Source organism: Vipera berus, assembly GCF_964194415.1.
Source record: "Vipera berus genome assembly, chromosome: 3".
In the NCBI taxonomy this organism is placed as follows: Eukaryota; Metazoa; Chordata; class Lepidosauria; order Squamata; family Viperidae; genus Vipera; species Vipera berus.
Genome location: NC_138204.1, coordinates 132090636 through 132109945, shown reverse-complemented (window position 1 = coordinate 132109945; position 19310 = coordinate 132090636). Strand labels below are relative to the sequence as shown.

Here is a 19310-nt window from a genome sequence, read left to right as displayed (position 1 = left end):
GAGTCTCGACATCTTTTTTACATCGTGGTGACCAAAACTGGATGCAGTATTCCAGGTGTGGCCTTACCAAGGCATTGTAAAGTACTTCACGTGATCTTGATTCTATCCCTCTGTTAATGCAGCCTAGCACTGTGTTGGCTTTTTTGGCAGCTGCAGCACACTGCTGGCTCATATTTAAGTGATTGTCCACTAGGACTCCGAGATCCCTCTCACAGTTACTACTATCGAGCAAGGTACCACCTATACTATACCTGTGCATTTGATTTTTCCTGCCTAAATGCAGAACCTTACTTTTTTCACAATTGAATTTCATTTTGTTAGATAGTGCCCAGTGTCCGAGTCTGTCCAGATCCTCCTGTATCTTAAGCCTATCTTCTGGAGTATTGGTTGGTGTCATCTGCAAATTTGATGAGTTCCCCATCTATCCCCTCATCCAAATCGTTGATGAAGATGTTGAAGAGCACTGGGCCCAGAACACAGCCCTGGGGCACCCCACTACACACTTCCTTCCATGTAGATGTAGTTCGACAGTAATCGATGTGATGGTTCTAAAAGTGACTGAACAGGGTCATGGAATATCACAATATCAATGACTATTAATATTGACTAATACTTGAAACATAGGCTGCATATTTCAATACTAATTGCTGGGAGGTGACAGCAGAAGGGACAATCCCCCTCCATTAAGGCTTGTCAGTTTCCCAAATTCTTCTAATTGGCCAAAATGTGACACAAAATACTGGACAATATGACTTTAGCTTCTGAAAAGAGGAGAAACAAGGGTCAGCAAAATACAACACTTGCCCTGTGATATCAACATAAAAATATGTCACCCATTTAGCTAGTTACTGACATTAAGAGCAGGAATCTTCTTTAGTTAAAAGGCCAGCAAGAATATATATATGGAAATGCAGCTGACCATGACATGCAGTGCCAGTTTTGGATACTTGATAGATGAGGATTGTATAGCCAATTTTCTTTTGACTTAACACTCCAGATCTTTTTTGTTTTTCTTTTTTTTAAAGAAAGACAAAAACTAACACAAATTAATGTAAAGTGAGAAAAAGAAATGAAGAAAATAATCAAAGAGAAAGTTAAAGGTGCAAGAAAAAGTAGCTTCCAAACTTTACAGCCCATGAGTACAATTATAAATTTATCTTACGCTATGTTTACAAAATAACTCTGTTTCTGTAATCTAGTCTGTCTAATCATTGAAACTTCATTTTCCATCTTATGCAAAAAGTAAGAAGTTTCCAGTCAGCAATAAATGTTGCATTTCATTTTATTAGTGTTGCCCAGGGAGCAAAATCAGAATCTCCTTTGAGTAAGATGCTGGTCAGTGAAACGCAATCATAATTTTCTGACCATTCAAATTTGATTTAGAGCTGTGCAACACTTTCAATACAAAGGGAAATGTATTGCTGAGCACCAGTGAGCATGCACATAGCCATCTGTTGAAAAGCCTTAAAATAACTGCATCTTTTTCTAGGCTGTAGTAAGACCAAGGTTCTTGGAGAATGTAATTGGAGAGACTAAAAAAAATATACCCAGGTATATTTAGTCTCCTAAAATCAGCAATTTGCTCAACCTGGTGCCTTCTGTGTGGCCCTGCAACAAATGGCAAAACAGGAAAACCTTTTTGACCAGATTTGTCTCATTATAGTTGTCTTCAGTCACCAGTGTGCAATGCAACGTCCGTCACTCTCTTTGATCTTAAAAAACAAGGGGGGGGGGAAAGACCACTCGTATCATTTTCTGTGTCTCTTTCGCTCTCTAGGAGCAGCCGCTCCCAACTGCTTCGACCTCGGATGTATTTGTTGTAATTTTTTCCCCAAATTCCCCCAAGCCACGGAGAAGCCACGTCCGAGGAAAATATATGCTCGGGAGAGGAATTGGGGGGGGGGGCTTGATGCCTTTGGTGGGAGGGAAACCTCACCTCTTTCGCGCTACTTTGTTTTGCACTTCGGGGGCAGCAAGAAGCTAGACAGCCTCAATGCACCAGTTGCATTTCTGCCTTCCACACAGCAGGGAACACAGCAGGGAAAGTGAGGGGCAAATGTTGGGAAGAGAGGCGGGGGGGGGGAAGAGAGAGAGAGAGAGAGAGAGAGATGATAGATAGATAGATAGATAGATAGATAGATAGATAGATAGATAGATAGATAGATAGATAGATAGATAGATAGATAGATAGATAGAGATAGATAGATAGATAGATAGATAGATAGATAGATAGATAGATAGATAGATAGAGATAGATAGATAGAGATAGATAGATAGATAGATAGATAGATAGATAGATAGATAGATAGATAGATAGATATAGATAGATAGATAGATAGATAGATAGATAGATAGATAGATAGATAGATAGATAGATAGATAGATAGATAGATAGATAGATAGATAGATAGATAGATAGATAGATAGATAGATAGAGATATATATATGCAGGGCCTGCAGCAGGCTGTTGGGACGATTTTCCTCGGGGCAGAGAGAAAGTCAGAATAAAGACTCCTTTACTGGATCAGTGGTCCCTTCTAACCCTGCGATTCTGTGAAGCTCGCTGCACTCGCGCAAACGGCTTCCCAAAGCCTCCCTCTTTTCCTTCCCTCGTCCCAAGCGCAAAAAAACAAGCGACCGTAACCAGAACAAAGCAGCTGGTCCTCCAGGCCTGCAGGGGGCGGGGAGGCAAACGACGGAAGTAGGTTCGGGAGTGCCGATCGGCCCATCTGCTCCTCTAACCCGGAAGCGAGAAGAGCAACTTCGCGGGTAGAGTCTTTGCCGTTTAACCGCTGGCGCGGATTCTTTTCGGCCCAACGGACCCAACCTCCCCCGAAGCAGCGTGTCGCCACGTCTCCTGGCCCATCTCTCGCCCGACCGGGTGGCCTTCTCCTGCAGCCGGGCCCCGTCTCCCCGGCTTTGGCCTGAGCACCCTACCCCACCCCGTGGGCCGTCCTGAGCTGCCGCCCCGGCATTCGAGCAGGCGAAGGGCTTCCCGGCGGAGCTCGGGCTATGAGCGACGCGCCTCCTGCCCTCGGAGCGCCAGGTAAGGCCAAGGCGCGCGCAGCGAATTCTGCTGAAGCAGCATCCAGCGGACATTTCCGCCGCCGCCGCTTAACCCTCTTCGGGTCCCTTCGATCGCGGTCACGCACGCACTAAAGCACGCCTAGGCCCTTTTAAATTGTTATTATTCTTACTAGATTATTATAGTGGGATTTTTTAATTAGTTTTAAGTCTATGGTATTATTACTATTTTTGGTATTAGTATGGTTTAATAAAGGGCTGCGGTGGCTCAGTGGGTTAGGACGCTGAGCTTGTCGATCAGAAGAGCGGCAGTTTGGCGGGTCGAATCCCGAGTGCCGCGTAGCAGAGTGAGCGCCTGTTACTCATCCCAGCTTCTGCCAGCCTAGCAGTTCGAAAGCACGTAAAAAATGCAAGTAGAAAAATAGGGACCACTACGGTGGGAAGCTAACAGTGTTCCGTGCGCCTTTGGCATCTAGTCATGCCGGCCACATGACCACGGAGACGTCCCCTGACAAGCGCTGGCTCTTCGGCTTTGAAGCGGAGTTGAGCACCGGCCCCTAGAGTCGGAAACGACTAGCACGCATGTGCAGGGGAGCCTTTACCTTTACCTTTACCTTATGGTTTAATAATTTGGATATTGGATTGTTTAAGGGTTTGGATTTTAATTTGTTGATGTTTTTTATTATTGTTATGTCTACTTTTAGTTTGCTTGTATTTATGTTAAGGGGAGTTAAAGCGCATTACGAACTTGGTTATTTATATAGTTGGTTAATGTTAGATTATGATTATTATATTTGTAACCCTGTACTCAGCTCTGGGAAGTGGGGGAGGGGGGGGTTGGGGGGCGGGTTGGTTTTGGGGATTCTTTGTAACTTTTATAAAACTTTTCAATAATAATAAAAAAAGCACGCCTAGGCCCTTGCAAGGCGAGCCCGACATCGACAGGCCGTAAATAATAAATAAATAAATAATAAACCTTTATTGTCAAAGTAGAACATGTGTACATTGAGATTAGCTGAGGCTCCCCCCCCTGCTCTCCCATTCCTTGACGGCGCTGGGCGTGAGAGGTCAGCAGCCCCCGCGCTGCCAATATGTACAATATGTACATCTCCTAAATCACGTGCATTCGTATTGCGCTTGCCTTACTACTCCTGGCCCCGGGTACAACAAGGGGGGTGGCTGTCTGTGTTGGTGCTAGACTTGCTCTTTCAACGGGTGGCAGTTCAAATGGGGCCTTGTCTGTGTCTCTGGCCGCTGGGTTTGATTTTAAGGGAAAGCAGAGTTGCATCTCCCTGTGAAGGAATAGGGTGTGAACTGTTGTGTTCTAAGATGCACCTTTTTATGCTTATCGCTGGGGGTACTAACCTTTGTACCTTATACAGGCAGTCCTCGTATGACGACCACAATGAAGCCCAGTGTTTTTGTTGCTATGTGAGACATTTGTTAAGCGAATTTGCCCCTTTTTATGACTTTTCTTGCCACAGTTGTTAAGGGAGTCACTTGGTTGTTAAGTGAATCTGGCTTCCTCGTTGATTTGGCTTGTCAGAAGGTTGCAAAAGAGCATGACCCAAGGACATTGCAACTGTCATAAATGTGGGTCAGTTGCCAAGCATCTGAATTTTAATGATGTGACCCTGAGGATGCTGAAGTGGTTGTAAGTGTGAAAAAACGGTCACAAATAACTTCGAATGGTCACTAAATGAACTGTTGTAATTTGAGGACTACCGGTAATCTTTTGTTGCCAAGTGCTGAATTCCGAGAAGAGAAATGTAATCGTTTAACTATGAGATCTAATACACTTTGTTATCCTGTTGCAGTCTTGCCAAGAATTGGCGGGAACTTTGATTTCTCTAGCCTAAACTAGAGAGCCGTGCAGGTTATTTCTAAAGATAGGTTTTTTTTTAATTTGGCGGGTATATCTATTTTATATTGTTCATCTCTGACCTTTTCCCCAAATCTGTGAGCTTCAAGAATTCTTGGAACAAATTCTGTCATATTCTTAAATTTAAATTAACACAACCGCAGTAGCCTGCAACGATAAGAAAACTTAGAAAACATCTCTTGACATATAAAATATCTATCCCCTGACTTCTTAAAATAAGCTAACTTTGACTTCCAGAAACATTAGACTAATAATTCCTATTGTTAGGTGTGCTGGCTAAATTACAGGAGTTGTAGTTCAGTATTCCTGGGGGGGGGGAGTCAGGATGGAAATATCTGAAATAGAATTATATCTAAGCTAACTGATTAAGCCAAATTTCTTTTCAGTTCAACCTCTGTTGTGTATTTACTTAATAATAATAATAAGTTGGAAGGTAACTTGGAGGTCATCTAGTCCAACCCCTTGCTCAGGCAGGAAACCCTATACCATTTCAGACAAGTGTCTGGCCAGTCTCTTTTTAAAAACTTCCAGTGTTGGAGCATTCACCACTTCTGGAGGCAGGTTGTTCCACTGGTTAATTACTTGTTTCCTTTCTTCCCAGCTCCAGCATCATATACCTGCATCACTTGCCGAGTAACTATCAAGGATGCAGATGTTCAGCGAGCCCACTATAAAACTGACTGGCACAGGTATAACCTAAAGAGAAAAGTGGCTGAGATGCCCCCTGTCACTGCTGAGAACTTTCAAGAGAGAGTACTAGCCCAAAGAGCGGGATTGGAAGAACAGAACAAGGCCACTGCAACATACTGTGTGGCTTGCAGCAAGCGATTTTCCAATTTCAATGCATATGCAAACCACCTGAAATCCAGGAAACATTTGGAGCTTGAGAAGAAAGCTGTCCAAGCAATCAACAAGAAAGTGGAACTCTTGAATGAGAAGAATTTAGAGAAGGGCCTTGCTCAAGAGAACGTCGACAAAGACGCCATGAACACTGCTATCCAGCAAGCCATCAAAGCTCAGCCATCCTCGTCTCCAAAGAAGGTTGCCCTGTCTGGAGATGCCATTGGTGGTTCTTTCATGGAAGAAAGCAGCAGTTCGCTCCCGAGAAAAGAGCACATGGAAAGACCACCTCGATTACATTGGTTTGAGCAACAGGCTAAGAAGCTGGCACAACAGCCGTCTGACGATGAAGGAAAGGAGGAAGATATGGAGGAAGGTAATGACAAAAGGAGATTAAAGGAAAAGTTAAAACTAAAATGTGGACCTTGTAGTTGGGGAGGGGGGGAAGCCCTGTATATTGTTCAGTTTGAAACTTTTGAAAGCAAAATTGCATCTTCTAGTGACACTGGACTGCAGTATCTAAGGTTGACTCAGCCTTCCATCCTTCCGAGGACCCAGATTGTTGGGGGCAATGAGCTGACTTTGTAATAATGCCACTTGGCGGGGGCCGAAAGCCCTAATAAGCAGGCATATACATAGAATGAAGGCTATTGCTAAGCACATTGATTTGTGCTTAGATTGTAAGCCGCCCTGAGTCTTCGGAGAAGGGTGGGATATAAATGGGATTAAAATAAAATAAAATAAAAAATATTTGGGTTATGGAATGGAATATGCTATGGAATAATCCTTATCGAACAATAGGCCTTTATCTTGGATAAACAGTCATAAGATTGTGTTGCACTGAAAGCATGATATTAATGAAAAGAATGGTGTCATATAACAGGCATGTATTTTTCAAAAAAAAACCACAACAAAATTAGAATATACAAAGTACTGTAAAAAAGAAAACAAAGTGTTTTAAAAGGCTTTTCTTCTGCTCCTACCTTTAAGATGTATTTCCTGTCATGACCTCGAAATTGTATATAATTCTGAAGTGCTTTGCTTCAGAATTAGATTTATTTTTACATCATTTTATGGTTGAATCATATAATATATAATACATAATATGTGTAATTTTGGCTGGAATCTGGTTTTTCAGTGGGGCAAAATTGCATCACATCCTCTGCTATAATGTAAGTCCATTGCCAAAAGAGCTTAGATTCTTAGAGACAGCCATTAAAAAGAGTATCTGGGTCATATTTTGAGCTGGTTGATAATTTATGAGTTACCTTTGACCCATCATGTAGAATACAATATTCACCAAACTAACCACTGCTATACCGGTCTGAGTTAGAATATAGGATTAATAAATTTGATTTCAAAAGAGGCTTTTTTTGCTCACAGATGTGGCATCTGTCTTCCAGTCTTTAAAACAACTGTCATTTCTCAGGGACATATGACAGCTGCAGAGAGTAGCTACATGCTTCTGGTTAAATTGGGGCTGCTTTAAAGAGTTGTTGACATGTGCTATACAAAAGGTTTTCTCTCAATTATTTTCAAAGCACTGTCCTACTGGAATGTATTTTTCAGCTTATGCATTGCCTTAGGGCAGGGGTAGGCAACCTCGGCTCTTTTATGACTCATGGACTTCAACTCCCAGAATTCCTGAGTCAGCTATGCTGACTCAGGAATTCTGGGAGTTGAAGTCCATGAGTCATAAAAGAGCCGAGGTTGCCTACCCCCTGCCTTAGGGAAATGACACTTCACAGAGAAGAGTTGGGCAGCTTGAAGGTTAAAGTCAAACATTGGAATTGGTGTCAGAGCTTTTCAAGTGATGTTGAAAAATTCATTTTCTTAACCAAATTAAAACGGCTAACAACATTATGCTTAACTAGATCTAGTGGCATGCTGTTGTATTAAATGGTTTATATGCATCTTCTTAATGCAATTCAACCAGCTTAAGGTTTTGTTCTGATTTCTTGTTAGAAGGTTGGGAGGATATAGACTCAAATGAAGACATAGAGTCCGAAGAAGAGATAGAAGGAAACCCAGATGAAGCAGAAAACAGCGAACTGGGGAATGATGGGGCTGAATCTGATGCAATTCCTATAACAGACTGCTTATTCTGTTCTCACCATTCAAATTGTTTCATGAAGAATGTGGCCCACATGACAAAAGTCCATAGTTTTTTTATTCCAGACATAGAATACCTTGTAGATTTCAGAGGATTGATCAAGTATTTGGGTAAGTCTTGTCAGAGCTTTCTCTCTCGTAAATAGATAAACGTTACTGATTTTTAAGGAAGTTGTATATGTTATTTCTCTCAATGTTTCATTCTTCCTTATATATAATATAACTGATTAATAAATATGGCATTTTTTCAAAAAAAATCACATTTTCTTAACGTACATGGAATTTTTAACATCAACTACATCAAATTAGGGTTGGTATAGATGGCATTTTAAAGATACATCAAATAGGATAAGATGTCATCCTCTTGGACAGAATTTGACCTCTAGAAATATATTCTATATAGATTTAGACTATTGGATTTTCTCCTAGAATTTAATGCCCTTTAATAAACTTGAGCTTACATCAGAATAAGGTTGAGCATGCACCATTGGAAGAGTATCACTATAGGCTTTGTGTAAACTGTACATACAGGTAGATCTTGGTTTACAACCAATCGGGGTTACAACCAATCATTCAGTAACCATAAAAGGTATAGCAGAGCTGAATGAATGATACTTGCAACCAGTTCTTGTAGTTCCAGCTGTTGCAGCACCCCTGTGGTCACATGATCGCAATTTCCAATATTCTTTTTTTTAATATGTTTTATCGATTTTTTAAAACATAAATCACTTAATAGTTGGTTAACTGTGTTTGCTGGGAAATCATTAACAATTGGTTTCTATAATCCATAATCCACATATTCAAACAAATGTTTCTTTTTTAAAATATTCTCTCTGGTAGATCCCATCATCTATATTCTTAATTTTCACTTTAATATTTTCCTTTGACCAGTATGTTTCTTGATCAATGTGTTTTGCTGAATCAGAAAGTTTTTCCATATATTTTTTTCCAACCAATTATACAATTTGTTCCAGATTTCATAATAATTTGTTTCACTCTTATCCTTGAGTTCTAGCGCCAACCTATCCATTTCAGCACAGGATAAAATCTTATTTATTACCTCTTCTTCTGAGGGTGTCTCGTTGTCTTTCCATCTCTGTGCAAAGACTAATCTTGCTGCTGTTGGCATGTGTAGTAATAAGTATAGGGATCCTTTATTGTATTTTTCCTTGGTAATACCCAGCAGAAAGAGTTCTGGCTTTAACTCGATCTTCTGCATTAGTATCTCTTCTAACCACTGTTTTATCCAATGCCAAAATGTTTCCAATATTCTTGTTGGCTTCCTACAAGCAGAGTCAATGGGGAAGCTGGCTGGAAGTCAGAAGTTGTGATCACATGAGGTCCTCACTTGAAGACGGCAACCAGGACTACCAGAATTGCCCTTGCTAAGTTACTTAGCAAAGACAATTATAACCCAAGGACTACCTGTACAATATATAGATACTGGTTGTGAAACAATTATATCTATTCCTCTCACTAGTGGAATGGACCTGCATCAGAGGTATCTAGTAAGCTTTCATGTTCAGCTGAACAGCTTATCTCAGAAATAATGTTAATCATGGGAAATGGAAATTACTTTTGCAATACATTCTACCACGACTACTTTTCTTGACAAGGAACCTTAACTGGGACTTGGCCAAGTTTGGAACACAGGTCCTTATTTTACTTGTTTATAATTGCCTTTATTGTTACATGCAACTTTTTGTATGATAACTAAATTTCTAATAGTTAACAATGAGGCAGTTGGTAGAACAGCTACTCTGACTGCAAATCTATTGTCAAAAAATGTTCGGGTAGTTCCATGATATGTAATAGAAGTGCAGGGGGTGGGTGGGTTTGCAGGGTTGGTAGAAAAGCTGAATAGAGATTCTTGGCTGTAGCAGTGAGAACAGAAAGTAGTTTGATGCTAAATGTTAGGATGCAATTAATATTTTGAAGTCATGTAAGATCAAAAGGCAATTCTTATCTCATTTTTTTCAATGCTCAGGAGAGAAGATTGGGGTTGGGAAGATCTGTCTATGGTGCAATGAGAAAGGGAAGTCCTTTTACACAATTAAAGCTGTGCAGGCACATATGAATGACAAAAGCCATTGCAAGCTCTTCGTTGAGGGAGATGCTGCTCTGGAATTTGCGGACTTCTATGATTTCAGGTAGGAGCTGCATTATTGGTGAAAAACGCTGAATGTTTGGCTTAGGTAAAAATCTGATGGTGATGGCACAGTTCTGGGGTGGTGTATGTGATGAATCTGCGTACGGATGACCAAAAGTATAAGGTTACGTTCTAAGTTAGTACTATCATCCTGTAACAGTTACTTGGGAATCACAAGGAACGTGCAGTAATCCTTTGATCAGCAGGACCCACAGCAAAGCCTTTTATTTATTTATTTTATTTTATTGAATTTGTATACCGCCCTATTCCTGTAGGACTCAGGGCGGTTTACAGGACAGTTAAAACCATGAAATACAAAAATTAAAATCAATTAAAACAAATTAAATTAAATTCAAGCCCCAAGAGTAAATCTAAAACCCAGTTAAATTAACAACCCCACAGTCTGGACCAAACAGCTCAAAGAGCCAAGTTTTCAGGTCCCGGCGAAATGAGCGAAGGTCAGGGGCAGTCCTAAGCTCCGTAGGTAGTTGGTTCCATAGGGCAGGCGCACCCACAGAGAACGCCCTCCCCCTGGGAATAACCCGCCGGCATTCATTAACCGGCAGTACCCTGAGAAGGCCCTCCCTGTGGGGGCGCACAGGACGATGGGAAGATGATGCCGGCAGCAGGTGTTCCCTTAGATAGTCCGGACCCAAGCCATTTAGGGCTTTATAGGTCATTATCAGCACCTTGAATCTCACCCGGAGGGCAACCGGAAGCCAATGTAGCTCATGGAGAAGAGGTGTTACATGGGAGTATCGGGAAGCTCCCATCACAACTCGCGCGGCTGAATTCTGCACCAGTTGAAGCCTTCGAGTGGTCCTCACTGGCAGCCCCATGTAGAGGGCGTTGCAGTAGTCTAACCGGGAGGTAGAGCTTACAACCCTGCCTTGGCTCTAGGAGAATTGAACTTCCTATCATTGTCTTATGATTGTGCTGCCTATAGACCTTGTATTTCCTATGGTTGTCTAGATATAGTCACTGTAGATGCAACAAATACAATAGGGCAGCATTTGTATTGGCCTTTTGAAAATTGGAGGCACGTCTCCGTTCTATCTGCCTGCATTTTGAGAAGTCAAGTGGGGTATACATTTCTTCTTCCTTTATGTGAATTATAAATATACTGAACAATAAATATACCGATCGCTTATTCAGCAGGAAGGAAATAGCTTATTAAAAGACATCATGTCCCTGCTTAAAAATACATTCATTAAAGCTATATTTTACAAGATCCTTGTTCTTTGGCCCCACAATATGGAGGCAGCATGATTTAAACAAGAGTCGAATTAGCACGTTATCCAGTCTTGCCGCAATGGTACTCTTCTAGATTAAATTGGAAAACCCCACATTAATTCCCTACATATAAAATACCAATTCACTGGGGTGAGAGCTAGGTTGCACATTATCTGCATGTAATGCTGCAAGTGCGATATTTATTTATTTATTTTATTTATTCCTCCCATCTCGCTGTCAGGTGACTCTGGGTGGCTTAAAAACAAAGGTAGAAAACATTACAACAGTTAACTAACGTTAATTTTAAACTTTAATCAATTAAAAACCAGAGTACTACAGAATGGAGGTGGGACCTTCCTAGTTCACTAACTACCTCTAACATGGACCGCTCAGGCCAATCAGCAGAGCAAGGTTTTGAGGCTCTTACAGAAGACCAAGAGGGTGGGGGGCAGATCTCACTTTGAGGAGTGTCTTGTTCCAAAGGGAGGGAGCCAAGGCAGAAAAAGCCCTTCTCCAAAGTGCCTTTTATTGCCTCTGGTGCATTTTTTATTTTCTTTTAGAGTTACTAGCTATCTCTGTTTCAGGAATCATTTTTTCTAGGACTATTACTTTGCATTTGAATCATCTGTTTGGGAAAAAAAATATGTCACTGGCAATCTGTTCTGTTTTATCTGTTCGAAATTTCCTTCTGATCAGTTTTATTGAATAACCACTCCTCCAGTGGCTTAAGAGAACTCCGGGTCCTGTGGCTTATAACAAGGAGAAAATCTTATCTTGGGCCAGTTTTTCATGCCGTACATAATTTTGTACACCTTGATCATGTTGCCCTTTGTAGGCCTTTTTCCTAGGTTAAAGATCTTAACTGTTCTAGCCCTTTCCTTTGTAGAGAGGGTGTCAAGCTAACAGATTATTTTAATTGAATTAGTTGTACTTTTTTTCAGCTGCATTTTTGCCCTTTACCAATATACATTATTTAGCTCTGATCATACCATAAATGACAACATTGGCTGCTTTCTCTTAAGCCCCTTATCTAATAATCCTTAGGTATGTTCACTGCATTAAATTATAAAAATAATAAAGGTGGGATAAAGATAAATAGATCTTACTCACCATGATAAAATACAGGATGCAAAGAAAAGAGATAGTAAGGTTCTAATTTTAATAGTCAAGATTCTTACAACAATCAGCTATAGTGCAGCTTCATAACCAATAGGATGGAAGCAGCTGAGTGAGAAGAGGAAGCAAAATTGCTGGTCCTTAATTGAATGCATGATTACCCAGGAGGCAGGATTAGGGCAGATATGCTTCTTTTTTTATCTTGAGCAAACTGTTTTTCTCCTTGGTCTCAAAGCTCCCACAATTATATTTCTTAGCAGCAAAAGATACTAATTTTCAGACTCAACTATTTTTTTCTAGACAGTCTCTTCTCATTTTTAAAGGCAAAATATTGACCCTTTTATAGGAGCAGTTATCCTGATTACCAAGAAGGAGAGGATGTAGAGATGTCTGAACAACTGCCATCAGAAAAGAAATTGGACTATGACGATGAAACTATGGAGCTGATTTTACCTTCAGGTACGCGACACTACGGAAATAAGCCATTATTGTCTTGCTATGCTAACTTTCTGTCATTGCAGTTTAGAAGGATGCAATCTAGTCTGGGGCAGGGGTGGTACAGGAATAGATACAGATGGCTTCTAGATTTCTTGGTTGATTATCTGCCTTTCTATGAGAAAACCTATGCTTTCGTACCTATTCTGTCCATTGCAGGACATGAGAAACTGCTGTAAGGATGGGTTTGATTTAGGACAAAGTTGTGGGCTTGGGAATTCTAGGAAGTTCAAATACACACATCTTAAGGCTGGTAAGATTGAGAAATGCCAGTCTAGGAGTTGGATACTGGCAGAAAAATGATTCTTTGGTCTTTCAGTTAGAAGCCTAGGAATAATTGAAATCCATTTGAGAAAGTCCCTTGGAAAACTTCTGTAAGAGTAACATTATTCATTTCTCCGTTCCCTCATTTTCTTTTTACACTAATTATCCCACAAAATTAGTTATCGATAAAGACGTTTGCATTGTCTTTAATCTGAAGAAGGGTCTTCTGTAAAAGAGATCAACTGTGTGAATAACAATTTCCTAAGTGCCATGAATTGTAATCTCTAATCTGTCCTAAGTAACTGTAGTTCTACTTTTCATGCAGTAATTAGATCATTCCATCACTTCTCTTTTGGATATGGGAATCTGCCCTGGAAATTTACCCAGAAGCTCTTACTAGTTCAGAATACGGTGGCGCAAATAAATAAAAGGCATACTTTGTTACGTCCATGAACACCACAGCTCTGTGAGCTGGGTTGATTCCCTATAAATTTCTGGATTTGATTCAGTTATGTTGATTATCACCTATAAAGCCCTTTAAGGCACTGAATAATGAATATGGTTGCCCAGAGTTTGATATCATCTGGCAGTTAGATAAAAAATTTAAGTAAAATACAATTAAACTCTCTTCAGCTTTCTCTGTCCCACAAGATCCAGCAGGATGGGTGTGCTTCAGGCTCCTTTTTTTGAAACTAGACCATCTGTGGGGGAGGGGACAGAGATGCACTTTCTCTTTCACAGCACCTGCCCTATGGAACATTATTCCCTCCGAAGTTTGGATGGCTCAGATCCGGCTGGCCTTCCTTAAGCCCTGGTTCTTTGCTCAGACACTGGATGAATCCATTCAGAATTAAAGTTTTTTTGCACAGACTGTAGAGTTTTTGGCCCTGTTTTGTTTTCTTTTTAGCTCGTTCTGTTTGCTGGTTTCTTTTTTCCAATTCTTTTGTTTTCATGCTTCCGTAGAATTATAAGTCATTCAAGATTGCAGCCTTATAAAGCAAATTAATATAGAAACGAATAATTTGAAGTACAAAATGTTTGCAAGAGGCCGGGTGTTATAAAAAAACACACACATTAACTTCATCTATATGATTTCCTTACCATAATTTCTAAGTGTGCCGTTGTGCCAGTTAGCTCCTATCTTCAGCCAGACTACTCAAAAACAGCCTCCATTGGACTGTTTAATTTTTATTTTTATCTGCCTGTGGCATTTTGCCCTTGCGAGCAAAAAAAGGAATCAGTTTATTTGAAGTTCCTTTTGCTGATTACTTTTTCAAATCATGCAATGTGCAACCCTTTTGAATAACATATGGGCAGCTTTTTTTAATCATAGGGGTCAGGGAAGGATACCAGATGGGACTTACATCTGGATACTTTTAACTAGAAATGATGGGAAGTACGTTGTGTAAACCTTTCCAGTGAGCATATTGAGAGTGATAGAATTTGTTTTGCAGAATTTGGCTTGACAATTTCCATACAAACTCCTAAGAGCCTTCTTGTGCTGAATTGTTTCTCTGGCTTCCAATATGCTGTCTGAAGAATAAAGAATCTTTTCCTTCTTTCCCTACATCACAAGTTCAGCAGGAATGATTCGGTGTCCAGGGCACACTTCTGCTAGACATGAAGCAGGTCTGCCCCTGTAAACAAACTGGAATTACATAGATGCTATGGTATTGGGTTAATGGATAGGAAAGGGTTATACTTAAAATAACAGAAAGTGAAGAGAGTTTTAAAAATTTGTTCTTCAAAACTTAAAGTGATCTGAATGAAGTAACACAGAATACTGAATGTTGGTGTTCTGACACGATTACCTAAAAAGCATTTTGGGGATAAGATGCTATAGGATTACCGATGGGTACAGTTGATCTCAAATAACTTGAGATGCACACGAAATAAAATAAATGGGTATGTTCCCCGTAAACAAAAGATATTGCTAGCATATGGTATATTATTTATTGGAATAAATTTTACTGCAGAGATTTTACTTTCTTTTAAAGAATCTATGGGACATTGCTCATATCCTCTGGAATAAATAATACATAGTTGGAACTTGATTCCTGAAAGTATATTTTGTTCACTCTGTTGTGTCAATCTCATTACACTGGATAAATCCCAATTATTCATAATTACTCATTTATATGCTCTAAAATACTTTAATTGTTTTTTATTGTATTGCATTTTATACTTAGAAGTGCATGACATGACAAATGTTATAGGAAAAATTAAACACATAAATAATGTAGGACAAGAAATAATCTGAGCGTTAGGATCAAGACACTGATATAAAATATATTTTAATAAGCACAGGATTGTGCTGTAGACCTTTTGAGTTGCAATGTATCAGTAAGAAGCAAGGAAGCTTGTTTATCCCTATAATTTTAAGGGATGGTTTATCATCAAAAAAGGCCATTCTCGATCATTAGTATATTCACATGGGCAGGAATACCATTCACGTCTGTGCATGGCTACATTTACCAGCAGTGACTCATTCATTCAATCGATCTTAAAACTATATTCTTTGATATGTAGCAGCTTTCTCTGATATAAAATGGAGGGAAGCTGATGTTTTCTAATAATGTAGACTTTCCCTTGCCTTTGACTTGGTAGTAATCTTAAATTAATTGTAATTCATGTCTGTTTTTCCAAAATGATTTTGAGAGAGATTTGGAAGTGTGGGTGATGGGTGGTAATAAGGAAAAGAAAGGTTTTAATCTAGGAATATTTTTGTTGGTTCCATTTAAGTGTGATTCTCCACCTTTGGTGATAAAATCTGGGAAATTAAGTTTTATAACATAAAATGTTTGCTTTCTAAAATATTCCCTAATCAGGAGTGTGCATGTGGATCTTGAACAGGGCAAATTGAGAGGAGAAAGAGATACTTTATCCATTTGAAGTTGTTAAAAATTTGACCTCACCCTGAGGATAAAATTCCAAATCTTAGATTTCTTTCCCTGATTCTTCAACTAATTTCTCTTGATACATGTATGACATATCTGAATCCCCAAAATTAATAGTTGATTATCCTCCAATCACTTATGAATGGAGTGAATATGAAAAATATTTGGTGAACGTTTGGAAAGAAAACATAGAATAATGCAATAGCTTCAAAGTTAGGATTTCAAAATGTCAGACAAACTCCAAGCTAACAGGTGAATGAAGCAAAAGAATTTTTTTGACGGTCCATGCGTGTGCGTGTGTTTGTGTGTGCGTGCGCACATGCGTGTGTGTACACATTATCTTCTCTAAATGCCAGTGGGTTTCTTTTTTTTACAATACATATATTATAGTTTGTGGCCTGCATACTAGATAGTAGATTAAGCCCCCCCCCCCAAAAAAAAATCAGGTTGTGCACAAATTTGGTGTACCTGAGTCGTGTCAGAAAGTTTCATACATATGCCAGTTCTTCAAGACAAGACAAAATCTCAGTACCAAATTGAATGTTGACCATGGTGAAGCTTTGATGTGATTCAGCTCTTTAGACTGTTTTGGGAAAACAATACATTGTGTTTACATTTTCAAAAGAGCTATGTTTAGCTTTTGTTTCTCCATAAAATGGCAAAGTGCACATAAAAATGGACCAGTGATTGACAGATCTACTTTCTTATCACAGGGCACTATATTAGAATCTTTCCATTAAACCGCTGTGGGAAGAACACTGAATCTTTCATTTCCTTGCAGTCATCTTATTCTTTTAAAACAAATACGTGTCACAGGTCCATAACTTAATTAAAACAAAGAATTTAAAGTAGTCTACTTTTCAAAGCCCTATAGTTATTTCTCTACAATTTATCTCCTCAGAAGGATCTATTGTGCCTGCATATTTCATCCCAGGTTTTTAACAAAACAAAGTTTAACATCAGTAAAAACTAGGAGATATGTTTCCAAACCACCTTATAGACTTAGTTTTCCCTATTTCAATTACAATCTTTAATAAAAAGTAATTACAAGATAAATCTCACTATAGGCTCAGAGGTCCCAAAGAAATCGATCAGCTTTCGGAATTGGAAATCCAAATGAAATTTAGCAATTCTCCTCAGATTTCCCTTTTGTGTGGGCCTATAGTATGGCCTTAGACGCAGGGGTCAGCAACCTGAAACAGTGAAAGAGCCACTTGGAACCGGTTCCCTCAGAAAAGGAAAAACTGGGAGCCGCAAAAAATGTGTGCGCATGCGCGTACATACGCACATGCGCAGAACAGGGTTTGACTGAAGAGTGGAGCCAAGGTGGATATGCACCTACCCTGCATATTTGAATTGATTGGTTGAATATTTTTAGTCCCACTTTTTTTTTTCCGACTGCACATGGCAGAGGACTAGGAGCCGCAGGAGACGGCTGAAAGAGCCGCATGCGGCTCCGGAGCCGCGGGTTGCAGACCTCTGCCTCAGAGCATTCCAGAGTGAATTGCCAGCTACTTCTGCAGTTACATGCTTTGGGGAAAGCGAACATTTCTCAGCTAGAGACACAATACTCCTGTTATAACAAAAAAAGGTATTTCATATCTTTTATTACTTTAATATATGAATATTGGTTTTTCATAAAGGTGCCAGGATTGGTCACCGTTCCTTGATGAGATATTACAAGCAGCGATTTGGTTCTTCACGAGCATTGGTGGTTTCCAGAAATAAACAGACAGTGGGCAGAGTGCTGCAGCAGTATAAAGCCCTCGGTTGGACAAGCAACTCAGGTGAGCAGATAAAAGCAGTGGGTTTACCTCAGGGTCTTACTAGCTTGCTTTTCCATTGTTTTTAACACATTTGCAAGTAACAATATGTAAATAATAAAGAGCTTTTCCCTGAGAAGTATTTTCTTGAACCATAAGGTTCCTGTAAGTAGCTAAATCTAAACACTGGTGTTGACAGAACGCTTCTCTCCTACTCCAAACTGGAAGTCAGGTTTTTAAGAACTGATACATTTTTTATGCGTGTTCTTCCAGCCCCCTTCTTCCCTAATTGTATCAGATTATTCGTATATGCAGGGTGAAAAATCAGCATCGTGAAAGCAAAACTATATTCCAGGAGGGCTTTCTCTTATTTATCTGTGCGCCAAATCCCTTTGCTTACTCTGGGTGTTGGTGGAATCCTCTCCCCCTCATGGTTATTCTGCCAAAACATGTTACAGAATTCTACCGATAGCTCAGTTCTCAGAAATTTCTAGCTAAGTACAGTTGAAAACAGAACGTTGGACTAGATACTCACCGATTCCTATGTTGATCTGTTTGCTGGGCCAGAACAGTAGGCAAACTCCATACAGGATAATTTCAAAACGTTTGTGAACATTTCAAGTGTAAAAGTAATTGCATTTCAACAGTGACCGATTTTATGGAGAGCACAGCCTACCTTAGCCGAGTTCATAGCAGGTTTAAGCAGCTTTGTTCATCTTGGAAAATAATTATGCTTTCTGCTGAGATTCAGATGTTGGCTCTTTCTCCATTAATGCAGGAGCAGCTCTGGCTCAGGAGCGTGACATGCAGTACCTTCAAAGGATGAAAGCAAAGTGGATGCTGAAAACTAGCATGCAAAATAACTTTACAAAGCAGATGCATTTCCGCTCACAAGTCCAGTTCTAAGAGCACAATATAAAGTGTTCTATATTGGGAGTATTGATGCCGCAAATATATGGCTGATGCCTTACTAGTGGTTGCGTTTAGGCTGCTATTTCAAATATTTTAATTGAATGTTGTCAATCAGACCTGCTCAATAAAGGATATGCATAAAATGTGTTGTAATTTGGTGACAGTATTGCATCCCAGTAGTAATGTGTACTATGTAGCTTGGTTAAAGGTATACCTCTTGGGCTTTCAGATAATATGCCTTATTCTGGCATGACACTTGTAACCATTTCACACATTCTAGTTTAGTGAACTATTTCTCTTACTGATTGGTAAACCACTATTGTATTAAAACCTCATATAATTGGACATTTTCTAAGAATAATTTTGAATTGGTGACTGCCTGCCTTGCACTATTAAACAAACTCCTATTCCCAAAGGTAATTTGAGGTAATAAGATATTCCAGATGGCTAGAAGGGGTTGTGGGAACAATTTTTATTAACTTACCTTCTGATAAATCAGTGTTTTATAGTTGGCAAGATCCTCCACAATTTTTTCAAAGTGCTTCGTAGGATGCAATATTCCAAAATTCCAGTTGAGGCTGCTAGCCCCAAAATGTTGGGGACCTTTGCACTTAGGCAAATTA

The 19310-nt window shown here is 39.6% G+C and overlaps 1 protein-coding gene across 1 annotated transcript; it reads left to right on the top strand.

The window, feature by feature from the left end:
• Positions 1 to 2718: 2718 nt before the first annotated feature.
• ZNF622 (zinc finger protein 622) lies at positions 2719 to 18852 on the top strand. Its single transcript, XM_081323473.1, has 7 exons — positions 2719 to 3046; positions 5508 to 6122; positions 7712 to 7969; positions 9846 to 10008; positions 12703 to 12815; positions 17656 to 17799; positions 18554 to 18852. Exons 1-7 carry the CDS (start codon positions 3013 to 3015, stop codon positions 18679 to 18681), a joined length of 1455 nt encoding a protein of 484 aa, XP_081179599.1. The 5' UTR covers positions 2719 to 3012; the 3' UTR covers positions 18682 to 18852.
• The last annotated feature ends 458 nt before the right edge of the window (positions 18853 to 19310 follow it).